The 25401-nt window shown below is 40.6% G+C and overlaps 1 protein-coding gene across 1 annotated transcript in view; it reads left to right on the forward strand.

Annotated features, from left to right (window-relative positions):
• LOC104016004 (uncharacterized) overlaps positions 1-25401 on the forward strand; it is a 52940-nt gene that overhangs the window by 7223 nt on the left and 20316 nt on the right. The window contains 13 exon segments of the mRNA XM_087762495.1: positions 1157-1475; positions 1477-1782; positions 1784-4459; positions 4461-4632; positions 4665-6305; positions 7190-9194; positions 9196-11431; positions 13744-13839; positions 14507-14743; positions 16529-16551; positions 18548-18669; positions 23785-23934; positions 24999-25145. Of these exon segments, the coding sequence (XP_087618621.1) occupies positions 1157-1475; positions 1477-1782; positions 1784-4459; positions 4461-4632; positions 4665-6305; positions 7190-9194; positions 9196-11431; positions 13744-13839; positions 14507-14743; positions 16529-16551; positions 18548-18669; positions 23785-23934; positions 24999-25145 (10130 nt within the window).

The following is a 25401-nucleotide window of genomic DNA, read 5'->3' on the forward strand; positions in this document are numbered from 1 at the left end:
AGGAGAAGAGTCAGAGATCACTCAGATCTGATCTAGTAGTTAGTTTATTGGGTTCTAATCAATAAATTTAGGTAGGTAAAGTATTTAATAAGTACAGATGGATTGGCAGTCAATACTATTTACTACACTTAAAGTTAGTATGGTATACAAAGATTATTGCATAAGCTTACTATACGTATCTTAAATGTTACATGCATGCAAAAAATGTCACTTACCAAACCATCGATGCCGGGTGTCAGGTAAGGGATCTCTCAGCCTCAAGGGGTAACCTTGAGAGGCATCCCTACTCAAGGGAAGATCACCGCTGCACAGCCAGCTGCTATGGAGGGAGAGCTCAATGGACCCTGATGGCTGCAGATATTTATAGCGTAAAGTGGTTGATTCGTAGTCAGATTTTCTGCTGTGTTCATGCAGTTTCGACTGCTTATCAGCCCAGTCTCCAGCCAAACCATTTTTTTTTGTTTGGTGCTGGGTTCTTGCTGACAGCCTCACACAGTAGGATTAACTTTGGTTAGGCCTACTTGCTGAGCATCTGCTTGGACCAAAATTCAGTTAGTTCAAACAGGAGGAGTGCATCCGTCACACTCCTTCAAAGACCTCTGCCTTCTGCCACATGCTCGGCACCCTCCGGAGCGGTGTCGACTGCTCTTCAGGGGTGTCCCCCCACCTCTGCAACCTGCAGGCGTCTCTGGCACCCACGTGGTGCTGGGTCTCAGCCTGTGGCAGGTGGTCAGCCAGATTCTGCTTCTCTGATGCCATGGTCAGGAGCCAGATTTCTTCAATTTTGCCTTATCCTAATCACCTAGAAAGTGACCCTTCCCTCTGTTCAGTGGAAGTTGGACATTGTGTGGCCATAGGTTTGCATCCTTCCATGAGAGTGACAGAGACTTCACCACTTCTTCACTAGCTCTGTTCTACTGAAGCCTTCATTGAACTAATCTTGCAACATGCAGCTTTACAAAAATTTATCTAAAATACATTTGTCAGATGAAATATGACTTTGCTTATGCTTGTGTCTCAAAATTTATGCACATGCAGTATTTTTAGAACTTTGAAAAGTATTTTTGCTTTAATGCAAAAATTTAGATTTCACTGCAATAATTTGATTTGTTGTGTGATTTTATGGATTTTTCTTTCTTTTTTTTTTTTTTTTTAGTTTAAAAGATCTTATCCAAAATGAAGATGTGAAACCCAAGCTGCAGTACATCATGACTAACCCTTCCTTTTCTATGGTAACAGTTCAAAGTGAAGATAGTGGGATAACCTGGGAAACCAGCTCAAGCAGATGTTCTACTCCCTGGGCATCAGAAACTAGTACAACTTCTGGTCTTTATAGTATGGAAAGTTCACCAGTAGGTTCTCCTCCAGGAAAATTTATCTTTAATATGGATAAAGGTAAGATTGTTCAGAAAAGGAAGCGTAAATCTTCAAATAGGGTGCCAATGCCTACAAATCTGAAGGGAGGCCAGGGCAATAAAAAAACGTGACTCTTCTGGAATGCAGAGGCAAGAACCAAGAACTGTTCTAGGAGAGGTGCAGGGCTCAGTGTTAAACGTTGAACAAATGGAAGCACAAGATACAGATGAGGAAATGTTGGACGACGAAGAAGATCTAGAGACCATTGCAGAAGAGCCAGTAAAACGTGCTACAATAATATCAATATTTAGAGAAAGCAGACTGAGAAAAGTAGGGCTGATCCTTGGAGGACCAGTACAAGCTAGAATCCAGCTGTTCAACTCAATTTTTGGAGGGACTGGGCCAGCCCCTGAAACACTAGTCCTGCCCTCCTGAAGAAGCCAGGAAGCAGCAAAGTTATTCACCTGTGGCCAAAATGGCAATAACAGAGCAATCAACATCCGTTTCATTAGAGTCTGATGATAAATCAGAGAAACAAGTGCTGCTTCCTTCAGCTGAAACTGCAAACAAGAAACCAGACCAATCCCTGCTGACAGCATCAGATCCTCTGGATGAACTGATGGAGCAGGAAATTCAGCCCAATTCTGCACCACAGTCTGTTTCAGCAGATTTTGTTAATGAATTAGATAGACAAAGTACCCAACCTATTTTGCCTACTGCATCCATGTCAGAACATCCTGAGAGGGAAGCACAGAAGTCAGCAGTTCAGTCTTACTTACCTAGTGCTCCATCAGCTAAATCCAAATATTCCACTCTATCTGAAAAAAGACAGGAGAATATTATTCCTCAGTCATCAGAAACTGCACAATCTGAGTCTGAACATGTGCTTTTACCACATTCTGTATATGAAACAGCGAAGCAAGAAACTGAGTGTCGCTCATCAACAACAGCATGGTCAGAAACCGAGCATTCAGGTCTATTGCATTCTGCTAAAAAAAAAGAGAGTCAAAAGACCCCACCACCAGAAACACAAAATGTTCACTTAGAGAAGCAAACAGATTCCGAACGAGACTTTTCCTCCTCCCTTCAGGAAACAGAGGAGCAAGGAATTAAACTAAATTCACCTATTCCTGAAAAGATAGATTCTAAATATTTTGGCATTTCATATCCTATTTGCACAGAAACACAAGAAACTCAGAAAACTTCAACTGTAAATAAAGCAGTAGATTTGGATCACCCTGATTTTTCCACTGAAAAAAACAAGCAAGTTTTTGTGTACAAGAGTACGCAAATGGAGATGGAGCATCCAGATTTCTCATACTCCAGAGAAGAAACAGAGGAATTGGAGAGTGCCCAACTGGAGACAGAATATCCTGAATTGCTTTTTTCCACGAAAGAAACAGAAGAATTGGAAAGTGCCCAATTGGAGACAAAGCAGCCAGATTTCTCATATTCCATGGAAGAAACAGAAGAATTGGAGAGTGCACAGCTGGAGATGGAGCATCCAGACTTTTCTTTTTCCAGGGAAGAAATGGAGGAATCTGAGAGTGCACAACTGGAGATAGAACATCCAGATTTCTCATATTCCAGCAAAGAAATTGGAGAATCAGAAAGTGTACAACTGAAGACGGAGCATCCAGATTTCTCATATTCCAGAGAAGAAATGGTGGAATCAGAGAGTGCACAGCTGGAGATGGAGCATCCAGACTTTCCTTTTTCCAGGGAAGAAATAGAAGAATTGGAGAGTGCACAACTGGAGATGGAGCATCCAGATTTCTCATATTCCAAAGAAGAAATGGTGGAATCAGAGAGTGCACAGCTGGAGATGGAGCATCCAGACTTTTCTTTTTCCAGGGAAGAAACAGAGGAATCAGAAAATGCACAGCTGGAAACAGAACATCAGGAGTTTTTATTTTCCAGGGAAGAAACAGAAAAAGAAAAATCCGTTCCTTTTGAACTGGAACAGCCAGAGTCTTATTCCCCTGAAGAAGCAGAGCAAGAAGAAACAGCACAGCTTGCGTTGGAACCTTCAGATTTATTGTGTTTGATGGAAGAAGCAGAGAAAGAAAACACTACAGAACTCCAATTGGTACATCCAGATATATCTGATTCCACTGGAAGAGCTGAGACACAGCAAACTGGGTATCTGAAAACAGCACATTCAGATTTACCATATCCCATGAATAAAACAAAGCAGCAAGAATTGGCACAAGTAGATTTGGAGAATTCTATTATGTCATATTTTAGTGACAAAGGAGAACAGCCACAGCCTGTACAGCAGGATTCACAACCTGGAGGTAAGCTGTATTCCCATGCCAAGAGAGTGCAAGGAGAAATTACTCAACTGCAGTCAGAGCATCCAGTTTTGTCATATTCTACTGGAAAAGAACAGCAATATAAAAACTCACAGATAAGGGTAGAACAGCTGGATACATCGTATTCCACTGGCAAAACTGAACAACAGGAAATATTGCAACCAAAGTTGGAACAAGCAGATTCAACATATTCCCATGGAGAAACAGCACAAGAAGCTGTACAAAAAGACTTTGGCAGAATGGAACAAGATATAGTACAAAGAGAGCTGGAACAGCAGGAAACAGCCCAACAAAAAGCTATGCAAATGGAACTGGAGTATTCAGATTTGTCAGAAATCTGGGGGAAAGAAGAGCCACAGGACATAGACCAAATGAATTTGGCACAGCAAGAAACAGCTCAACCAGAGTTAGTGCATCTGTCTTTGCCATATTCTTTCAGTGAACAAATACAAGAAGAAATGCAAATGGAGCCAGCATATTCAGAACAGACATTTTATGTAAGTACAGAAGTGCAGGAGAAAATGACACAACACAAATCAGAGCAACCATTTCTTTCATATTTTACTGGCAAAACAGAGCAACAAGAAATAGTACATTCAGAGCTGGAGCAAACATTTTTGCCATCTTCTTCTAGTGGAAAAGAAGCTCCACTGGAAATGAGTTCAGAATATCCATATTTGTCATATTCCTTTCAGGAAGCTGAACAACAAGAAAAATTGGAACATCCATCCTTACCATTTAGTTTGAAGCAACAGGAAACTGCACCACTGGTGATGGAACGTCCAGATTTTTTCATGTGACAGTGGTGAAGCAAAACCAGGCGACACTGTAGAGCAGGAGTCAGAACACCCAGAGCTGTCATACTCCATGGGAGAAACACAAGAATCAGAACATTTGGATTCACCAGGAACCTTGGGTGAAGGAGCACAAGATGAAAGTATGGAAGTGGAATCCCAAATTTGTCATGTTCTGATGGCCAAAAAAACCAGCAAGAAACTTCACAATTGGATTCAAAATATCCAGATTTATCATTTTTCTTTGGTAAAGCCAAAGAACAAGCAACTCAAGAGTTTGAACCAAAACATCAAAAATTGCCTAAAGTGGCCAGAAAAAGAGTTTCTCAAGCAACTGCACAAATAGAGTCAAAATATCCAGATTTGACATATTCCCTTGGCAAAGCAGATGAGCTGGAAATCGCACCATGGGAAGTGAAACATCCTGATTTGTCAGATTCCACTGATGAGACAAACCAACAAGAAGTAGTACTGTTGGATCAGAAACACAGAAAAATTTCTGTTGACAGAGAAAAGCATCAGCAAACCACAAACCAGCAGTTAGAGCAAGAAAAGTTATCATATTCTCCTGGCAAAACAGAACAATTAAAATATGCCCAAGAGGACTTGGAACAACCAGATTTATTGTTTTCCATTGACAGGCCAGATGATGAAATGGCCCCACCAGAGACAGAACATGCTGATGTGATACATCCTCTGGACAAAGCAGAGGTATGACGAAGAGTACGACAAGAATCAGAGCAAACAGGTTTAACTTTCCCCTTTGGAAAAGCAGAACAGAAAACAGTTCAGCCAGATGTGGAAATTCCACATTTGGCCCATTCTGTGGGTACAGCAGAACAAAAAGAAATGGCAGAACCAGGGCAGGGACATCCTGACTTGCCTTATTCTGTTTTCAAAGAAGGAGGACTGCAAACTGCACAACTGAAACCTGAATACCCTGGTCTAGCATGTTCCCTTGACAAAGTGCAGGAAACAACCCAGCTGAGGTTGGAACAGCTGGATGTGTTGTATGTCCGTGACAAAACAGAGCAACTCCCACCTGCCCAGCTGGAGCTGGGCCACACAAACTTGGCATCCCCTGATGACGGGATGGAGCACACAGCCTTGGGATGCCCTGATGAGGGACAGTCTGTCAGCAGAGCAGAGTATCCACAAGCTGCAAAAGAGAAACTAGGACTTCCAGTTGCATCATCTCATAATGGAAAAGCAGAGCAAAGAGAAATGGCAAAACCAGAGCCGAAGCATCCTGATTTATCATATTCCATTGATAAAACACAGCCACAGTCGCATTCCACTGGCACAGCACAGCAACAAGAAAAGGTTCAACCAGAGCTGGAACAGCCAGGTGATTTTTCATCATCTCTTGGCAAAGAAGAGCAATGGGAAAGTTCAGGAATGCAGGCAGAACGCCCTGAGCTGCAGTGCTCTATGGGGAAAACAGAACGACTGCAAAATTCCCAAACAAAATCAGAATATGCAGATTTGTCATTCTCTGTTGGCACAGCAGAAACTCATAAAACAACACAGCCACAGTTGAAAGAACATGATTTGTTGCATTCTTTTGTCAAAACAAAGCAATCATGGGCAGCCCCACTGGAATCTGAACATCCAGACATCTCAGATGCCATGCGCAAAGTACTACACCCTGATTTGTCCTCTTCTGTTAGTGAAGAAAAACGAAGTGCACAACTGGAGTTCAAACAGGAGAGGGGAAGCTATGCATTACACCCAGAGGAAACAGTACAACTGAAATTGGAACGGCCGATGTTGTCAAGTTCTCATGGCACAGCAGAGCAACCAAATAGAGCCCCACTGGAAGGGGAATTCCTGAACTCTGGCAAAAAAGAGCAACAAGAAATGGCAAAACAAGAGTTGGAGCATTCGGATTTATCATATTCCACTGATAAAACACAGCAACAAGAAACCACACAACTTGGGTTAGGACAACCAGATTTATCATCTTGCCCTGGCAAGACAGTGCAACCACAAACTGTTCAAGTGGAAGCAGAACAACAGGACTTGCTGCATTTCACTGGCAAAACAGAACAGCAAAGAACAGCACAACCAGAGGTTGAGCATCCAGATTTGTCATATTCCAGGGGCAAAGTAGAGCAGACGCAGGCCATGCAATGGAAATCAGAGCAGCCTGTAATACCCCATCCCATTGGGAAAACAGAGCAACAAGGAATGGTACATCCAGAGCGGGAACTTCCCAATTTATCATATTCCATTTGCAAAACACTGTCACAAGAAACGACACAAATGGGCTTAGGACAACAAAATTTAACATATGCCTTGGTAAAACAGATGAAGTACAACCTGTGCAAGGTGAACTGGAACATACAGGTTCGTTGTATTCTTCTGACAAAAGAGAACACAAAATGGTATTGCCAGAGTTGCGACATCCACAGCTATCTTATTCTGTTAGAGAAATAGAAGAGGAAGCTACACATCAGAAATCAAACTATCCAGATTTGTCATATTCTGTTGGCCAACAAGAGCACCATGAAACTGAACAACCAGAGGTGGAAGAAATGGATTTATCCTATCCAGCTGGCAAATCAGAGCACTCGCAACCTGGCCAAATAGTACTGCAACAGCCAGAGCTTTTCAAGTCCTTTGGCAAACTAGAGGAAAAGGGAATGGCCCAGCCTGGCTTTTTGCACTTCCTTGGTGAAGAAAAGCGGAAACCAGCTTCATGGTTAGACTTAGTGCAACAAGGTTTATCACATTCACTTGGCAAAACAGAAAAACAGGAAACTGCACAAGCAGGGTTCATGCCTTCTGATTTTTCATATTCCACAGGAAAAGCAGAGCAGTTGCAAATGGAACAACTAAAATCAAAACATCCAGATTTGTCATATTCTCTTGGCAAAGCAGAGACTCGTGGAATAAACCCACCAGATTTATTGTACTCCTATGGCAAAGCAGAGCAGCCACAGGCTGCCCAGCTGGAGCACCCAGAAATGTCATACTTCGCAGATGAAATGGAGCGGGGGGATGGGGCCCAACCTGAACTGCAGTGTGTTAATTTGCAGTACTCTGTTGTTGAAACAGAGCTATCAGAAACACCTTCTGTATCATATACCTTTGGCAGGATCGAGGAGCAGGAAACTGCACAACTGGACTTTGAACAATCAGATTTATCAAGTTCTACTGATAAAGCAGAAAAGCATGAAACAGCCTCACTGAGAGCAGGACGTTCAGAGAAGCGAGACACTGGGGCTACTTCATTTCTAACTGCTCAGTTGGAAACTGAACAACAAGATTTATCCTTTTCCACTGAGGAAGCAGAGAGCCAAAAAATTAAACTGTATTCATCTCTTCCTGAACAAACAGTGTCTGTACCTTTGAGTATTTCACATTCTGTTTCTGAAACAAAAATGGAAGGAAGTCCAAAGTCTTCACCTGTAACTGGAAGCCTGTCCCCCAAGCACTTAGATTTATCTTACACCCATTCTAAAACAGAACAGTCAGAAACTGCCCAGCCTGAGTCAGGTTACTTATTTGCAGGAAAAGAAGCAGAGAATACAAAAGTTCATCCACATTTGCCTGTGGCTGCACAGTCAGAGTTTGAACATGTAATTTTACCTGAAACAGAGAGAGAACAGACTCCACATTACTTCCACACAGCTACACAATTAGAATCTGAACAATTAAATTTATCATATTCTATAGATAAAGCAGAAAATCTAGAAAGTCAAGATTATTTAACTGTACCTTCAAAACCGGAGTCTCAATCTTCAGTTCCATTTTATTCAGCTGATGAAACATGTCAGCAAGAAATTCCACCTTACTCAAAACCTGTCTCTCAGTATTTGGTTCCCACATGGTCCCTTGCTGAACAAGAAAAGCAAAGCATGCAGCTACTTATTCCCCAGTCTGCACAATCAGAGTGTAAACATGTAATTCCACCACATGATGAAAAAGAATTGCAAAAAATTCAGCTATATTCACCTAAACCAGCAAGCTTGAAGACAGTGCAGTTGGAGAGTATGCCTTGAACGTGCACACAAGACCAAGATGAGCAAGAATCTCAAGATCATTTGTTGGACACAGAATATTTGTCATCAGAGCAGCTAAGAAGTCCCCCCAAATTCCCTACAGATCAGGATAAGCAAGAAATGCAACCTGATGTGCAGAAAGTACAAAGGTTGGTGACCACAGAGTCAAAGGTGACTGCTGTAGCAGACTGGAAAGCAGTGTCATCGGATTCATTTGTACCTTTTCATACATTACCTGAAATGTCAGTATCAGTGGCTTTCACTGATGATGAAGAGAAACAAAATATTCCATCATCTTTATCCGATGTAGTAGGCATGCTTGGAAAGCAATCTAACATAGTTTCAGGCATTTATACTGAAGGAAAGGATAGACATGAAATGCAACCATATTTTGCAGAGCAAAAGCACACATCCTTAGAGCATCTGGGAGCTGTTTCATCAGATCTTGTTTACGAAACTGTGACACACCAAACTCAGCATTATTCTGGTGAATGGAGCAGCTTTTCTTCAGCAGAGACAAAATCCGTTTGCTCTAGTTCTGATGAAAAGCAGAACCCAGATATTCCATCTTTTGGGCTAGCTAGCTGGCTGGCAGAAGAGGTGAAAGCTTGCTCAATTAGTCCAATAAGAGCTACAGAAGTAGACAAGCAAGGAATTCAACTTTCTCCAAATGAAGCTTCTGGTTTTGGATCAAAACAATTCCCAGCTGGAAGTTGCACAGAACACAGTTCATGGTACTACAAAGAATAAAGGAGATATGTTTAGAGTTTCTGATTCAGTGTCAAGTGAAATTTCCCACAGAATGTCCTCAGAAACTTGTCACAGCGCACAAGGGTATGATTTACCATCTCTGGGAGGAGACAATCCAGGTCCAGACAAAACTAGCATTGGAAACCCTACAAAAATGGAAGCAATGCAACATCTGGAGGTAGAAAAAGTGTCTGAAGTGCCTGAATGTTACCTGAGAAGAGAAGAAGAAGAAATGGAACATGTGAGCGCTGTAGAATACAGTGAGCATGCTCCAGAACCTACTGAACAAAAAAATCTATTTAATATTATTTCAGAAGGTTATGAAATACTCAATATTCATGCTCCTACACATATTTCTTCTGTTGATCAAGAAGAAAGTAAACACATGCCGGATGATAAATTAGAATACTTGGAAACAAATCCTTCATTTAAAAGCAAATTAGCTGATGATTGCCATAGAGCCTTAGCTTCTGGAACAACCACAGAAATTTCAGAAAGCTCAGTGTTGGGAAAGCCTGCAAGCCATGAGCTAAAAGAATTGGTCAAAAATGATGATGTTGAGGAAACTGAAGAAACACAACAAGAAAATTCCATGTTGCTAGGAAACAATAATAATGCAGTGTTGTATCCTAATAATGGTATGGCCGATATGGATTATTTTGAAAAATATACCTTGATTGATGACAAATCCCCAATTAAGCCACATTTCGAAAGACCAAGTTCATTGTTTCCTGTGACAGAAGATCCCAATGAACCTGTGGAAGAAGCCACATCTTTTAAAGAAAGTGCTGAGGTAGATACTTTGGAAGAGGAATTTTCCTTACTTGAGGATCTGGATGAAGTCTTTTACGGTACTGTGAAAGGAGAAAAAAAAATTCAGTCCTATGCAGATGCTCCAAAACCTTTACCTCTGCAGAAATCAACTGACATTAGCAGTAAAAAAGTTACAAATGTAGAAGATGAACAGAAGTCACCAGAGACCTCACTCTTTAATTCAGAAGAAGGAGTGCTAGAACGATTGCTGTTGTTCCCTACCACTGTTGCTGCAGTTAATCCAGAGCTTCTAGAGGAGCCACCTGCTCTGTCATTTTTATACAAGGACCTCTATGCAGAAGCAGTAGGAGAAAAGACAAAAGATGAGACTCCTTCTGATGAGGAAAGTGGTAATTCTAATGTGTCTTTCCCTAGTAGAAATTCAGACACAGATGATGGAACAGGAATATATTTTGAAAAATACATACTTAAAGATGAAATTCCAAGTAAGGCCATAGGGCCTCAAAAGGATCAGATACCAGAGGGTGAGTCTTTTAGTGGAGGAATTTCAGTTCAGAGTTCAGAGGACAAACACAAGCAGGCGTCTGGTGATGTTTCATGTGTCAGAACTGAGATTCTCCCAGAAAGGGGTGTTGTGGAGAGAGAGAAAGTCCAGGTTGATAGTGAGATTCAAGCAACAATTTGTAAACCAATGCATGCCATTCATTTTGGAAGCAAAGTAATTCTTTCAGGTGCAAGAAGTGATAACACTAAACAAAGAGAAGAAGAAAATGTACCTGTAGAAACAACTGAGGAATTGCCAGAGCAGTCAAGTCATCAAGAGTGTAGTCAACTAGTGGATTATCAAGAAGCTGGTAATAAGCAGGAAGAACAGCATGAAATAACAGCAGTTCCTCAAACGGAAAAATATGTCCCATATGTCAGGACTCATGTTGAAGACAGTGAAGATGATCAGTATACCCAGGAAAATCTTTCATGTGTCCCTACCATTCAGCAAACAGAGAAGCCAGACTTGCAAAGAGAGGAGCAGCACCCTGATGTTTATGAAAATCTCACTGAGTCAATGGACTATGATGTGATTATGCAAGAAGAACTTTTGCAAGATGTAATATCATCTGAATTCATACATGAGGAGCTATTATTTGAAGACAGGGACTCTTTTGAGCATGTTGGTGATAGTTATGAATTTGATAATGATGAGCCAGAGCAAAGAACACCTGTTGAGCTTGAAGATTCAGGCTTTGTGGTGATGTATCCTGAAAAATCAGCAACAAACATTCCTCAAGTTGAGAGCCCACAAAGAGAACTGAAGAAAGCGCAAGCAGACACATATTGTTACCACTGCAAATGCCCAATATCTGCTATTGACAAGCTTTTTGGAGAACATAAAGACCATGAAGTCACAACACTAGATGCTGCTACAACCAAGATGAAGGTAAGAATTAATTTGGGTGAGGGAAGGAGATACTGAGGCTAATTTCTCCAGGCCTCCTGTGTTGTCAGTGGAGAGGCTTCAGAGAGCAGTCCAGAGGCTAAGTCACAGTATCTATAAAATAGAAACTATTCCTAAACACCTGTGAGAGCTCTTGAAGGGAGACTATCTTATCATTAAGGTATTCTCTAGAGTCCTAGGCTTGTTAAGCTGATATTTTTATTTGTTCAGAAGTTTGAATTACCTTGTTTATATGTAGCTGTTATCAGACTTTCCATCTTTAAGCCTTCTCGTCTGTGTAAGTTTGTCTGATTTGTATGTGTAGGGGGAGAAATGGGAAGAGTGTTGTTTCTATGAAAAGAAATTTTTAGTAACAGCAGCTCATTTCACTTGACAAGGTACAGAAACCTCCGTATGTGGGGACCAATATCATCATAAGGTGTTCCCCATCCCAGTTGTGTTGGTTGCTCAGAGATGTTAGGCTAGTTACACAGTTTACACAGTTTTGTTGAAACTCCATCCTCATTTTCTGTTCAGTTCATGTTCATCTGTGCCAGTAGTGTTTAACTGTAGTGCAGGTAAGAGTTTAGTAAGTCCTACTTCTTCCCACTATTTCTAAGCTGTACCACTTGAAAAGATAAATAAAAATTCCCTCCATTTCAGTAGCATACTCCTTTGCTAGCAATACTAGTGAAAATGCTCTTTTTTTTATGGAAGCTATTCTTCATTAAATTGCAGTTCTGCTTGTGAAAATGGCTTGCATGTGATGCCTCACTGTTCCCATATCAGATTTGTTCATGTATAAGAATACAGATGTTTCTTTCTTGGTGACCAGCTATTTAATCTCACCCCAGTATCTGAAAGGTGAGGTCTCTTTCCTGGCACATGTTCGGTTGATGATAATACAGATTTTGTGTAATTTCATTAAAATTCCTGAAGGGCTTGTATCACTGGTTTTTATGTTATTTTTATGTTAGCTCATATGCAAGAAAGAAAAAATAAAAGTAGTAGAAGTTAATGTGTCAGTTTCAAATATCAGTATTTACAAACTACCTCCATGGTGCGCAGATGTATGACAGCAGAGTTACTTTTTATATATGTCCATTCATGCTTGACTTAGAAGTCATAATTAGCCACCAGTAAGTCAGTAATAAAGTCACAGACCCCAGCCATTCCTTGAATGTACCTGCATTGCAGCAAGTCAAGTTAAGCTGCAAATAAACATCCCATAATATCACTCCCTGGCTGTGGAGCACAGACATGAATCCAATATTAAATCTGTCCACAGCACAGGCTTGGCTTCACATGATTTCTAGCATTCAGGGCTCAGGTTACTTTGAGACAGCATTTGTATGTTTTTTGTTACCTCTGTATAATTATTGAGAAAACATTAATATAGCAAAATGCTTGTCACCTGAATTTTAACTGTAGGAACATAGTTTCACAGTAAATTAAATGAGCTATGGATAGAATCTGTCAGATTTTATAGGTTATCTTGACAAACAGAAGTTTTCCTCTGAATCTTGGTGATTTGCTGTAAATATTTATAAAGTGAGCTTTCAGTTTTACAGTCCAATGTGACATTTATAAGTAATGGAAAGTCATATGCTAGTTTTCAACAGATCTAGCTGTAGAAGTTTGCGATAATAGGAAGCTGTTACCAAAGGAAGTTAACCTTTCTTTTAGATTTATGCTAGCTAATTAAAACTATTTTTATAAATTATAAATTGCACCTGAGCAGATGGCCAGCTTGCTTTCACAAAAGGTCAAGAAGGACTAAAAAAAAGTTCTGAGTTGTCTCTGATGCCTGTTGTCCCTTGCACTGCTTTTGTTTCCACATCTAACTCAACCAGTGATTTTGATGGATTCTGGTTTATAGGAAATATCTTTAAAATTCTAAATAAAAAAAAATCACAATGCTGCATAATCTATCAGTCTCATAATTACCTGCATTATCTTCCTTTTTATGGGCTTGTTCCTGTGATCTCTTGAGGACTCTCGTGAGGCTCTGAGTACCCTTGGTTTCTAGCAAAGCTACATTGGAATTCGTAGAGTTCAACAACTTGTATAGACACTCAGCACCTCGTTGAGCTGAGCTCAGCTCACTTTTTTGTTTGTTTGTTTGTTTGTAAACAGTTTTGTGACTGTTCCTGTTGCTATTTCTGTGCTTGTCTTTGTAGCCAGGGAGATACTTGAACTTAATTTAGCGATTGTTCCAATGGTGGCTCATGGTAAAACAAAAATATTAACCTAAAATAAGTTGTGTGTGAAAACTTCATAAAATAACATACTTACTGAAACATTTGAAATTTCAGGCTCAGTTAGGTGAATTGCTAATAGCACTGGAAGAAAAGTCAATGAAGATTGAAGAGTTTGTGAGTGATATTGAATTGCTATTTAACTCTGTTGAGGTAAGTCCAGTGTTTTATCACACTAATTTTCTTTCCCTCTACAAAATTACTTCTAAGATATGCTTGCCTTGTTTTGTAGTGTCATTGTTTCCACTAAAATGGGCTGTTTCTCCAGTCCTCAAACTGACTTCTCCCACTGGAAGGAGTTACCTTTAGGGGGAGAAAAAAAAAAAAGATTGCTTTTTTTTGCACATTATTGCAAAGTGGAATATGTGACTGTCAAGCATTGGAGGAAAAAGTTCCCTTAATTTTTTTATGCTTATAAAAAAAGCTCACACTGTTTGTGTCTTTATTTAGAATCCTGTGTTAAGCATCTAAATGAGTTGCCCAATGTTCATAAGTTCTTAAGACTTGAGGACTGTATTAACTTCAGTTGTAAGTATGGAATTTTAGCTATTTTGTAATCAGACTTCCTGTCTCTATGCTTAAATACAGAAGTTTAAAATTAAACACTCACATTAAAAAAAAATCTGCCATTGTTTTTAACATATTTCTTCAGCATTATTTCTCCCAGATGAGCTTGCTTACAGAAATAAAGTTCTCTTATTGTCAGGATGCCAGAAGGAGTCTGGCTCATGTATGGGTAATTGAGAATTTCTGTGTATTCATTAAATGCTGTAATTTTATTCTGCAGATCAATTTACATCTATCTGTTTTTATTTTCCAGGAAAACTGTAAGAAAAATGCAGAGTTATTGGAAAAGCAGAATGAAGAGATGCTTAAGAAAGTGGTAGCACAATATGATGAGAAATCAGGGAACTTTGAGGAAGTGAAGAAGATGATGAAAATGGAGTACCTGTATGAGCAGATGGTTAACTTCCAGCAAACTGTTGATTCAGCAAAGGAAACTTTGGAAACAACAGCAAAAGAAATGGAAGAACTCGATGGATTTGTTTTCCTAAATGTAAGCAAAAATGGCTTTCATACTGTAGCTTTTATGATACTAGTTAGGAAAGCATTTATACAGTACCTAGGCTGAGAATAAGTTATTTACCTTCCTTTTTTTTTTAAGCTAGCTAAATCCTGCAAGCTCAGCTCAGCTATTCCACTCTGAAACTGCTAGATCATTTGCTTTTGTCATGTGAATGGTCAGAGAATTGCAAAGATGATGCATAGGATGAAAACACGCCTTATGCCATTAAAATGGTTCTATTTGTTTTGTTTCATGAAGAGAAGTCTAAGAGACAGCTCGATAATTTATCTAGAATTAATTATCCATTGAGGAGTAAGAAATGTTATAGTAAAAAGTACTTTACTGTAGGAAAAAAAAAAGGTGAAACAATAAAGTGTAATTGAAAATTATCCAAACTGGAAGCAGAGTTGTTGTTGGGTTGGGGTTTTTGGGGTTTTGGTTTGGGGTTTTTTGGTGTTTTGTTTTTTTTTTTTAATGAGCAGACACTGAGAGTAGTTACGCACTCAAATTACTGAGGCTGTGATAAATGTTTACTGCTGAAACATGTCTAAATGGGCTAGGTTTAGGAATGTGCATGTGAAATGCATGTCTGTAATGGTCCTTTCTGGATTTAAAAAATATCCCTTGTAAATCTGCATGACTCGAGTTACCTGGTTGATACAGTCATCAGTCGGTTGTAAACTGATTTCAGAGTGTCTTGCAGGTGAATCATTAATGGCCTGGGTTCTCCAAGATTGTTCTTGTGCTGCAATAATTGGCCATAAGTCAACTGTGGCACTTTCTCCTCCATAGAAGTGTATCGGCAGTCCTGAAGGGGACAGGATTTCTGGGACAATAATCTTCTCCCATTATGGAATTAGCATGTAGTTTGGAAGTTGCAGAAACTATCCTGGGATTCAAGAAATGAAAAGTTCAAATTAGTGTTTGAAGACTGATCATTCAGGCAAAATAAAACAGCTTCCAAAATACAAGCCCCCAGCCCATATACCATCAGTTATAGAAATGGTGGAGCAATATTTGGCTTTCTCACCTGTTCCAAGCTACCTAATGACTTAGTATGCTGTAACCAAGTGAATACCATGGAAGATTGGCTATTTTGGGATGGGTGAGAAATATATATTATTTTCCTGAACTTTACAAGGTACTGGATCAGTCCTTTGACAAAAAGAAAACTTCATAATCTGAAATTCTTTTGTAGGGTGGGAAAATTATTTCCCACAGCCCTCAAGGTTTTAACTAGATGTGATCATAAAAGATTCCCTGCCCCTTACTGTTAGTGATAGAGGACAGGAACTTTTCTGTCTATGAGCTAGGAAATGTAACCTAAAGATTCATAGATCATGGGAGAAGCTCTCACTCCACGGGTACAAATCTCACCCAGCTTCTGGTAATCAGAAGTTATGAAGGAGATTTCAGCCAGAATTTGGATTTAAATGTTCTTAATGCGCAAGTGATTTCCTTCTGTAAAAGCCTTGGTTTAGGAAAGTATTTGGCTGTGCTCTGTTCTTTATACCTGGATATTGAATACTGACCCCTCAGGAGTTTTAAACCAGATATAGACTCTAACACCCTGCTGAGCCAGAGCTTTGAAGTGGAATATTCTTAAGGAACCAAATTCTCTGCTGGTGTGAATGAGCAGCATCCCAGCCAATATCAAGTCAATAAAGCTGTGTGTATTTTATGACTGTGAAGAGTAGCAGGGCTGTTAGATGAGTAGCTCTTCAACATTTTCAGGGTTTTGAAAACTGTTAATACATTTTTTTTTCCCTCCTTTAGTCATCTAAAGAATTGAATAAAAGGTATATGAAGTATGGATTAAGTGCACTGTAGTGAGTACTAGGCCTAGCATGCTGGATGCTTCATTTACTATTTGCAAGCTTTGAAAACACACTACTAATATTTGTAGCTACTTTTATAAACTTTGCAAATAATGAAAATAACAGAATAAGTTTTATACTTGTTGCTGTAACTGACTGGTTTTGAAGTGTTTTGCATGTGTTCTGTAATATATCAATTAAACAAGTAGCATTTTAAAATGTCAACTCAATTTTAAATCTTCTACACTGACATTTTTTAAACAGATGTTCCTTGTAGTTATTATTATACACACATATACTAGAAAACACTTTGACCATGCTTACATCTCTTGGACATCACTGGTACATTCTTTTTTCACTAGTCTGGTTGTGTATTATATGGTCTCTGAAAGGTTATAATGCAAAGTGTCACTCACATGGTTGGGGTTGTTGGACTATATTTCTGAGCACAACTCCAGAAACAAATGAGATTAAGTAGCTGTCTTATCCACATTTTCCACCATTGATCTTTTCAAAAGCTTACTGGGAGACTATGGAGTGATGTCTTCCCATGTCTCCTCATCAGCACCACCTGATTCAGGATGTGTCAGAGGGCTCATGCCTCATCACAGCTGCATCCTGGCCCACCTGCACATACCAGTAAATACATACAATCACAAACAGTTGTCTGCCATGTGTGATTTCTTCAAGGGGGTAATTTTGGTGAGACCAATCCTTTATGAGAGAAGTGTTCAGTTATAAGCCCATATTTCCCCAATAAATTTTCCAAGGTGAACTACCAATATTCAGCCAGGCTGGCTTGCAGGCTCCTCCTATGCGAGCCCCCAAACTAAGGGAAATCCTGTTTTGTCCGTACCACCACCGACTTTGCCCAAAGGGCCTGGGTGTTGTGCGGTGCATATCAAACATATCCTCGTCAGTGCTGCCTCAGCCATCACAGCAATACGTGTGCTGTTATGTGTTGATGGACTGGGGTATAAAAATGACACGAGAGTTTCAGTTCGTGGTCAAATTACAACCCCAGGAGAGCGGTCTGAAGAGAATATGCCAAACACCCCTTCATGGTCCACATTAATTTGCAGAATTAGGACTACAATTTGGATTCCCCTGTTGCAAGTCAAAATGTGACAGCCTGGCCACATATCTGCGTGTAGTTTATTGCATAAGAATAGAGCAGGTATAATGTGACAAAACAATTTTCCAAGGCTTTCCGTATACTTAGTCTTTATTTGTTAACTTACACACTAAACTTAATGTTTATTCTGTTTCATGCATGGTTTTGGTTATTATTTTACTTTGATAATACCTGACTTGCCAAAAAAGGTTAAGATCAAGTCTATATAGTAATGTATGTTTTTCTAAAGAAAGTATATTTTATATTTGTTGTGCTTCGTTAAGATTATTCATAGTTAACTACTTTGGTGACTGAAAAAAAAAAGAAGGGGTGAAAGGTAAAATTCAGTTGCTTTGAAAAAATCTTTAATTTCCTTGAAGCTGCTTCTGCCTCAAAGTTAAAAATATGTTTTGTTTTTTTCCTATAATGAACTCAGCAAATATGGGCTAATTAAGTGGAATCCATCTTTCTTCTTGTTTCTTTTGCTTGCCACAAGCAGCTGTTTACATTACATCTCTGGAGTCAGCTGCTGTAGTTTAGCGCTAACATTTGTAACCTTTAAAGGCACTATGTTAGTAAGTCCAAACCACTGTGTTCTTGGAAGTCTTGCTGTGAACTTCAAATCCTCATGTTCTCATGGATCAAGTGTATACAGATTGTATTTGTTCTCACTGTGCTCCTGATCTGAAATCACAACATGCTCTAAATGTCCAAAAGCAGGGAAACAGCTTCTCCTTGCATGTTGTCCTCAAGTTCATGGGAAATATTTAGAGAAGTGTATGTCACATGGTCTTTGCTTCTGGCCTTTGGAAGCTACGTGATACCACAAGGGATTTATACGGCTATGTGTTTTTTTCCAAATAGGTTACTGTCTGCAATGGATACTACTCTCTCTTTAGAAAAAGTGCCCAGTGCTTTTTCACTGTTTGAGCATTACGTGGACAGTCCAGGAAAAAGCAACCAGCACTCCTTAAAACATATGGCTGGTAAGAATCTCTGAATATAATCTTTACAAAAGCTAACGTTTTGACAACGCTTTGGAAATTTTAGGAAGCTTAACAACAGAATCTATTTGAGAAGTATAAATTTGCAAGTCATATAATTAGCAATCAAAGTTGGATGTAAAATGAAGTCTAATTGTGCACAAGTGTTTGGCTTATAGTAGGACACTAAGATGAGCAACAGAGGGAAAAGTGTTAAAGTGGGGGATTCTTGCATCATTTAAGATATCTGTACCTCAGACTAGCAGAAGGTCTCTATCTGTAACTCTCCCAAGGGTAAAGAAATTGCTGTTCCCTTGCAGGCAGGGACAGAAGAGGCAATCAAAGGGTCTCCTGAACTCGCTTCCTCTGAGGGGAGAAGCCCCAGCAGCGCTGGTGTGGGGAGGAGAGCGGAGGGGCTGGCTGATGGCTGAGGTCTCTGGGCTTGTGCCAAGTGAAAGGAGGCACCTGAAACCCCTGTGTATGGGGATGTGAAGGGAAAGTGCTTAACTGTAGCTGGAAACAGCCGCTACTCCGGAGGGCAGCAGTGAAAATTGTACATGATAAAGGGGTTTATTAATCTCTCATATTTCATATCCTGTAAAAAGCCTGCCTGTGTGGGCTTTCTGCTCTGCCTGTATGTACACCTATAGAAATTATCTGGATCTGGACAGCTGTCAATGAAGAATTTATTCCTTTTCCTCATAATGGGGTCTCACTCCAGTGTTTCTTTCTCAAGAGAAGGTTTGTTTTGGGAGCTCACATCTCACTGTCATGCTTTATGATCTCCCATTCACCGTCTCACGCACCACCGCTGTCATAGTTACCCTCTGGCTTTTCAAATGATGCCTTTTTCTCACATGTTTGGTCCCTGAGCACTGGAACTAGATCATGGATTTCTGTAAGGTGCTTTGTTTCCTGGCTGGATTTTCAGGTGCCTAATGGGACACTGGAGAAGTGCCATCTTGCACAGACTCTCCGGTGTCTAATAAGAGTTGAGTGCACTCAGCAATGTCACTATGGGGAGATTGTCTCTCTCCTCCACCCAGTCACTTACTTTTATTAGACTTAGAGGAATTGAATATCTCTGAGACCTTAACTTTCTTGTCAGATTTGTATGAATTTGCCTGAGGCATTCAAAGCTTCTCAGGTGAGGTTGGACAGGCACTTGTGCATACAGTGTTATCTCAACCTAATTTCTTTAGGAAGTCAGGCAAAAAGATCTTTTTTTTTTTAACCTACTTTCAGCCAGTGTTAACTTAGTGGTGTAAATGTGCTATGTATCTTGGTTTAGTTCCTAAACTCCCTCTTGCAGTTCCATGAGTGCAACCATTCTTTACTCCTGGGCTGTTACCTACTGGCAAGGTCATCCAGGATCACAGACCCGTTTTATCATGCTATGTTTCCTTTTTCCACAAGTCACTCCAACATGTTTTTCCCCAGACTGCTGAGATTTACTTTTTAGTTTGCTTTGCATTAGCTACTGTGTTTGCTAAACACCAAATGGCTCCAGACCAGTTTGCTTTGACAAACTGGAAATGAATGACTATCTACTAGCAAGTGACCTTCAAAGCTTCTCATCCTTTGTATTTTCTTCTCTTTCTCTTTCTGAAATACCTGGGTTTCATCCTTCACTTCCACTACCAAGTATTTCAATTGCTATTGTGATTTTTACTTTGGTGAGCAGTAGACAAAACATTTTTTTTTTCAAGATTACACCTTTCCTGAAGGAAAATAGAGGTAAATGTCTACATGAAACTTTATTTGGAATTGAACGCCTTGAGTACATAATTTATCAAATACAGGAGGCAAATGTCAGACACTCTCAGAATTTGACTGAAGCCATTTGATGAAATAGATGCGAATTTGCCATGTTTCTCCAATCCACATATTTTTCCTTCAGAAAGAATAGTCTTTTACTGAACAATTTCGCAGAACTTTATTTTCACCACTTCAGAAACATCTTTCCTTCAAAACACCCTCCATTTCCAAATTTTCCATATCCACTAATGAAAAGCCCTTTTCCCTCAAATTCTTCCTCCTTTCACATAAGCCACCCCATTAACAAATGCGTAAGCATAAAAAAACCCTTGCAGCATGTCATTGAGCATACTGGAATCCAGGCTCTGCCAGAAGAAGGGTGGGAATAATTTCAAAATTTGAAAATTATTATTTCCGAAGCCTGCCGTGAGTCCTGCCCATTAGAAGATGAGGACCTCTGCTGATGGTAACAATCTTCCATTAAAGTCACAGAGGAATACAACTGCTCTCCTTCTTCAAGTCCGCAAAGTTAAGGAAGTTAAGGAAATGTTGTTTCCCATTACACTGAAAAGGAGTAAATATCCATAAAACATTTAGGATTATTATTTTTTCTCCTGTGGGCCATGGAGATCAGGTAGCATGAAGGAAAAGCTTTCTTACACCACATCACTTCAATGAAAACTGAACTGATCAGAAAATGTCCCACTTTTCTGTTGAAAAATATGATTTAGTCAAACAAACGTGTTGTGCAAATATCTAATTTCTTTGACTAAAATTCATTAGAAAAGGGACCAGCACTTTGATAACACAGAAATGTTCTGTTTCTGAAGAGAATAGTTCAACTTATTGCTCTGAAATTACTTCCTTTCAGAAGTTTGTTTCATATTATGCAAAAAATAAATTAGAAATCAAATGTTTTTCAATGTTACCAAACTGAATTTTGACCTATAATGTGTGGTTTTTTTCAGAAGTTGCATTCATTAAGCTAGCTTCTGTTCAGATTTGACATAATAATAAATTTTGCAGTTATGGGGTTTTTGTGATCACAAATAGCAGTTTCTAGGCAACTTCACAGGAGAAAAAAGATGGTTTCCCCACTGGGTCCACTGAAAGGAAGTCTTTTCCTAAAGATGATCAATTTTTAAATTGGCCAACTCTAGATACAGTTAAAAGACAAAATGTGGATTGTTTTTAGCAATGAGAAGGATAATTTTTTTTCAATGGGAAGCAGATGTAATCCTACTGTACTGGTAGCTCTCTGTATAAATCACAAGGAAACAGCCAGCATCTGCATTTGCCTTGTTCATGCCACAGGGGATCATCATTATTACTGTGAAGATAACTGAAAAAAAGCAAAAGCTTTCTGCTGAGATTCTAACAGAATTCATGCAGTATGGAAATTTACTGGGTGAAGAAATAGAACCATGTATTTTTGTTCCCTGCAATCACTTTAACAATGAACATCTTTTAGGGCTTTTTGCTTCTTTCTTTCTTTCCCTTCTCTCTCTTTTAAGCCATAATCATAGAGGAGAACAATATCTCGGTAGGGATGGATCTGTGCGGATCAGCAGACAAAGTTTATATAAAATTTGGGGAACCTTAGAGGTCTTTGAAGCACACTTTGTGAGGGATGCTCCTGGCTGTCCCATGGGGTTTGGGTGCTTTGGCTAAGGCAGAGCTCGGGTTCAACCTACCCGCCAAGGATCCTCTGAGTCTGCAGGGAGAATGACTGTGCCAGGCAGGAGCACCTGGTCGTGCACCTGCAGTAGGAGTCCACCTCTGGGCAGGGGCGGACCCAAGGCTGCAGGGAGCCTCCTGCTCCCCAGGCTGTGAGTGAAGGAGGTCTGAGCCTTCCTTTTCCTAAAAGCACATCCCTGTTAGTCTCTCAGTGGGTTTGACACACTGCATGAATCCCTCCCTGGTGTGGCAGGTCCTCCCCCCTGCCCAACTTTCTGGGATCAGTTATGTCTGTCTCTGGAGGAGGTTCTCTTCTGCAAGCTCCCTCTTCCCATCAGTGAGTTGTCCCATTCTGTTTGCTGCAAACAAATGCTTTCAGTCTCCACTTTCACAGGCATCCTCTTCATAGGGTGTCTTCTCCTCTGGTGCCTGCACCTCAAGGCAAGGTCAGGTAATGGAGAAGGCAGTCGCCCAAAGGGTCTTCTGGCCTCTCTGAGGAGGTGACCAGAAGATATCAGTTGTCCCTTGGGGTTTCATCAGCATGTGTGCCTCAAAGTGGAGTGCAGAGCTGGAATGCTCTCCCTGTGACTGAAGGGAGCAGGTCTCCTGGGGAAAGGAGAGGGGTTGTTGATGCCACTGGGGTTGTATGACAGCTCTGCGTGTCCAGGATTGCCACAGGCCTGAGAGGTAGTGCACTGCTCCCCTCACCCTGCTGGAGGTTGGAAACAAGTGGCCATGCCATGACTCATCTGTGCGATGGTCCTGCCCCATAGGGAAGGACCCCGAGAGCTGGGCAGGGCATGGGCACACGCTTTGTGCTGGGTTCAGGTGGTCCCAGTACTGGGTCTGGATCTTATTTTGTCCAGACTGTGAGGGAAAGGGGCAATCAGATTCCCATGCCGAGCAGTTAATTTTTTCTGTTCCTAGTTTAGGTGGACCTATTGCTCTAAAACTGCACTAGTATTGTCCATATTTCAAGTGATTGCTGTGTTTGTTCTGTGAAAATAAGTGACCAGGTTGCCTCATGAACCTGTAGGTAATTTGGCTGAAAATACAGGAGTGTGAATGTTGTGGTTTAACCCCAGCCAGCAACTAAGCACCACACAGCCGCTCGCTCACTCCCCCCTCCCTGGTGGGATAGGGGAGAGAATCTGAAGAGTCAAAGTGAGAAAACTCGTGGGTTGAGCTAAAGACAGTTTAATAGGTAAAGCAAAAGCCACGTGAGCAAGCAAAGCAAAGCAAGGAATTCATTCACTACTTCCCATCGGCAGGCAGGTATTCAGCCATCTCCAGGAAAGCAGGGCTCCATCGCGCATAACGGTTACTTGGGAAGACAAACGCCATCACTCCGAACGTCGCCCCCTTCCTTCTTCTTCCCCCAGCTTATATACTGAGCATGACGTCATATGGTATGGTATAGCCCTTTGGCCAGTCTGGGTCAGCTGTCCTGGCTGTGCCCCCTCCCAGCTTCTTGTGCACCTCCTCACTGGCAGAGCATGGGAAGCTGAAAAGTCCTTGACTAGTGTAAGCCCTACTTAGCAACAACTAAAACATCAGTGTGTTCTCAACATTATTCTCATCCTAAATCCAAAACACAGCACTATACCAGCTACTAGGAAGAAAACTAACTCTATCCCAGCTGAAACCAGGACAGTGATTAATAACTGAAGATTTTCCTCTCAGTCCCGCAGACACCAACTGTCATATCTCAGGAACCAAACTCGGCTACCAGCACCTCCATTGCTGTCTACTGGACTGTGAATGATGGGGACACCATCAACTGCTTCCAGGTCTATTGTATGGAGGAGCCACAAGCCAGCAAAGATGTGGAGGGTGCGTAAGGCCTTGCCTTTGCAACGGCAGCAGCCCTTTCTGCTCTGGTCTTGGGTCAGCAGAGGGGAGGCCAAGCGGCGGGGGAGGGCCCAGGATGCAGAGAGAGGAGGAGCTGTGAAATCATGCATAGGACTAAGGACAGGTAACAGTGGAGGAGAGCGTGAAGTAGATGCCGTTCCTTCTTCTCCCCTTCGTCCACCAAAACGCAAGGTAAATAATGTGGTCTACAAAGTACAGGGCAGTTGCTTGCAGAGAAGCAGCAACATCCCTGTTTAGGTACCCTTTTATGAAGTGGTCTGACCTTCAGAGAGGATGTGTCCCTGCTGCCCCGTGGGTACTAATGGGGACTGCAGATAGAGCTCCCAAAGGGACAGGCTTGATTCGGTTTTTAGGGCCCTGCATGTACTTCAAAAATGTGTCCTAATAAAAAATGACAGGAAAAGATAATCAGTATTTCCACATGTAAGCAAGGATTTTTTTTCAAAATAACATTAAAATATTTTAAATCTTAAATATGGAAATTGAGAAAAGAGGATTGAAATGCTCATTCATTAAAAAGCTCAGGCTGATCATAAAGTTACTTAAAGCAACTGGGCTCTGCACAAATCCGTATTTGTGTGCACTCTAAAGGATGCTAAGGGCTTTTTATAATAGCTAATTTATAGCTAAGGGATATAAATTCCATTATGATAAATTGTTGTTATGTTATGTTATGTTATGTTATGTTATGTTATGTTATGTTATGTTATGTTATGTTATGGAGAGGTGAAACCAGAGTTGATAACTGCTGATTGTATGTTCCAAATTTGCAGCCTAGTCCTCAGTAGGACTGAGGGCCATAATCTCCCCTTGCCATCAATGGGGTTTGAATGCACGCAACTCAAGGGCATGTCAAAAACTTTGTCAAAACTGAGTCAGAGTAAAATATGGAGATCTTGGCTAGTAATGCTTTCTGGATTTTTTTAGTTTACTGGTTTTTACATGTTAGTCAAGAGGCGCAGTCATAGGCCCTACCAGTGAAACACGCGAGTGTAATGTTCCGTGCATGTGTGTGTTCCTCCTAGCTTTGGCAGAAGAATACAAAGTGACGGTGAAGGAGAGCCACTGCATTTTAGAGGACCTGGAGCTGGATCGCTGTTACAGTGTGTGAGTCATGGCTGTGAACTGCACTGGCTGTAGCTTACCCAGTGAAAAAGCCATTTTTAAAACAGGTATGTACATATTTTGGCATTTGATTGTTATTTTGGCATTTTATTATTATAAGCTTCAGTTTCTTGGACCAATTCTAGTCCATAGTGTTACTGAAACAGAAGAAATTGTTTAATTTAGCCCATCTGGCAGATAGATAGCAGGCAACTCACAATCATTTCCCTTTTTGCTAAGAGATAGCAGCATAATTGCTCCTGGGAGGAAACTTGAAGGTATTCAGATTTGAAGACATTTCCAGTCTCAGGCCTTGTGATTGGG

This window comes from Nipponia nippon, unplaced genomic scaffold (genome assembly GCF_047370975.1).
Source record: "Nipponia nippon isolate SJK-2023a ecotype South Korea unplaced genomic scaffold, ASM4737097v1 scaffold_26, whole genome shotgun sequence".
Lineage (NCBI taxonomy): Eukaryota > Metazoa > Chordata > Aves > Pelecaniformes > Threskiornithidae > Nipponia > Nipponia nippon.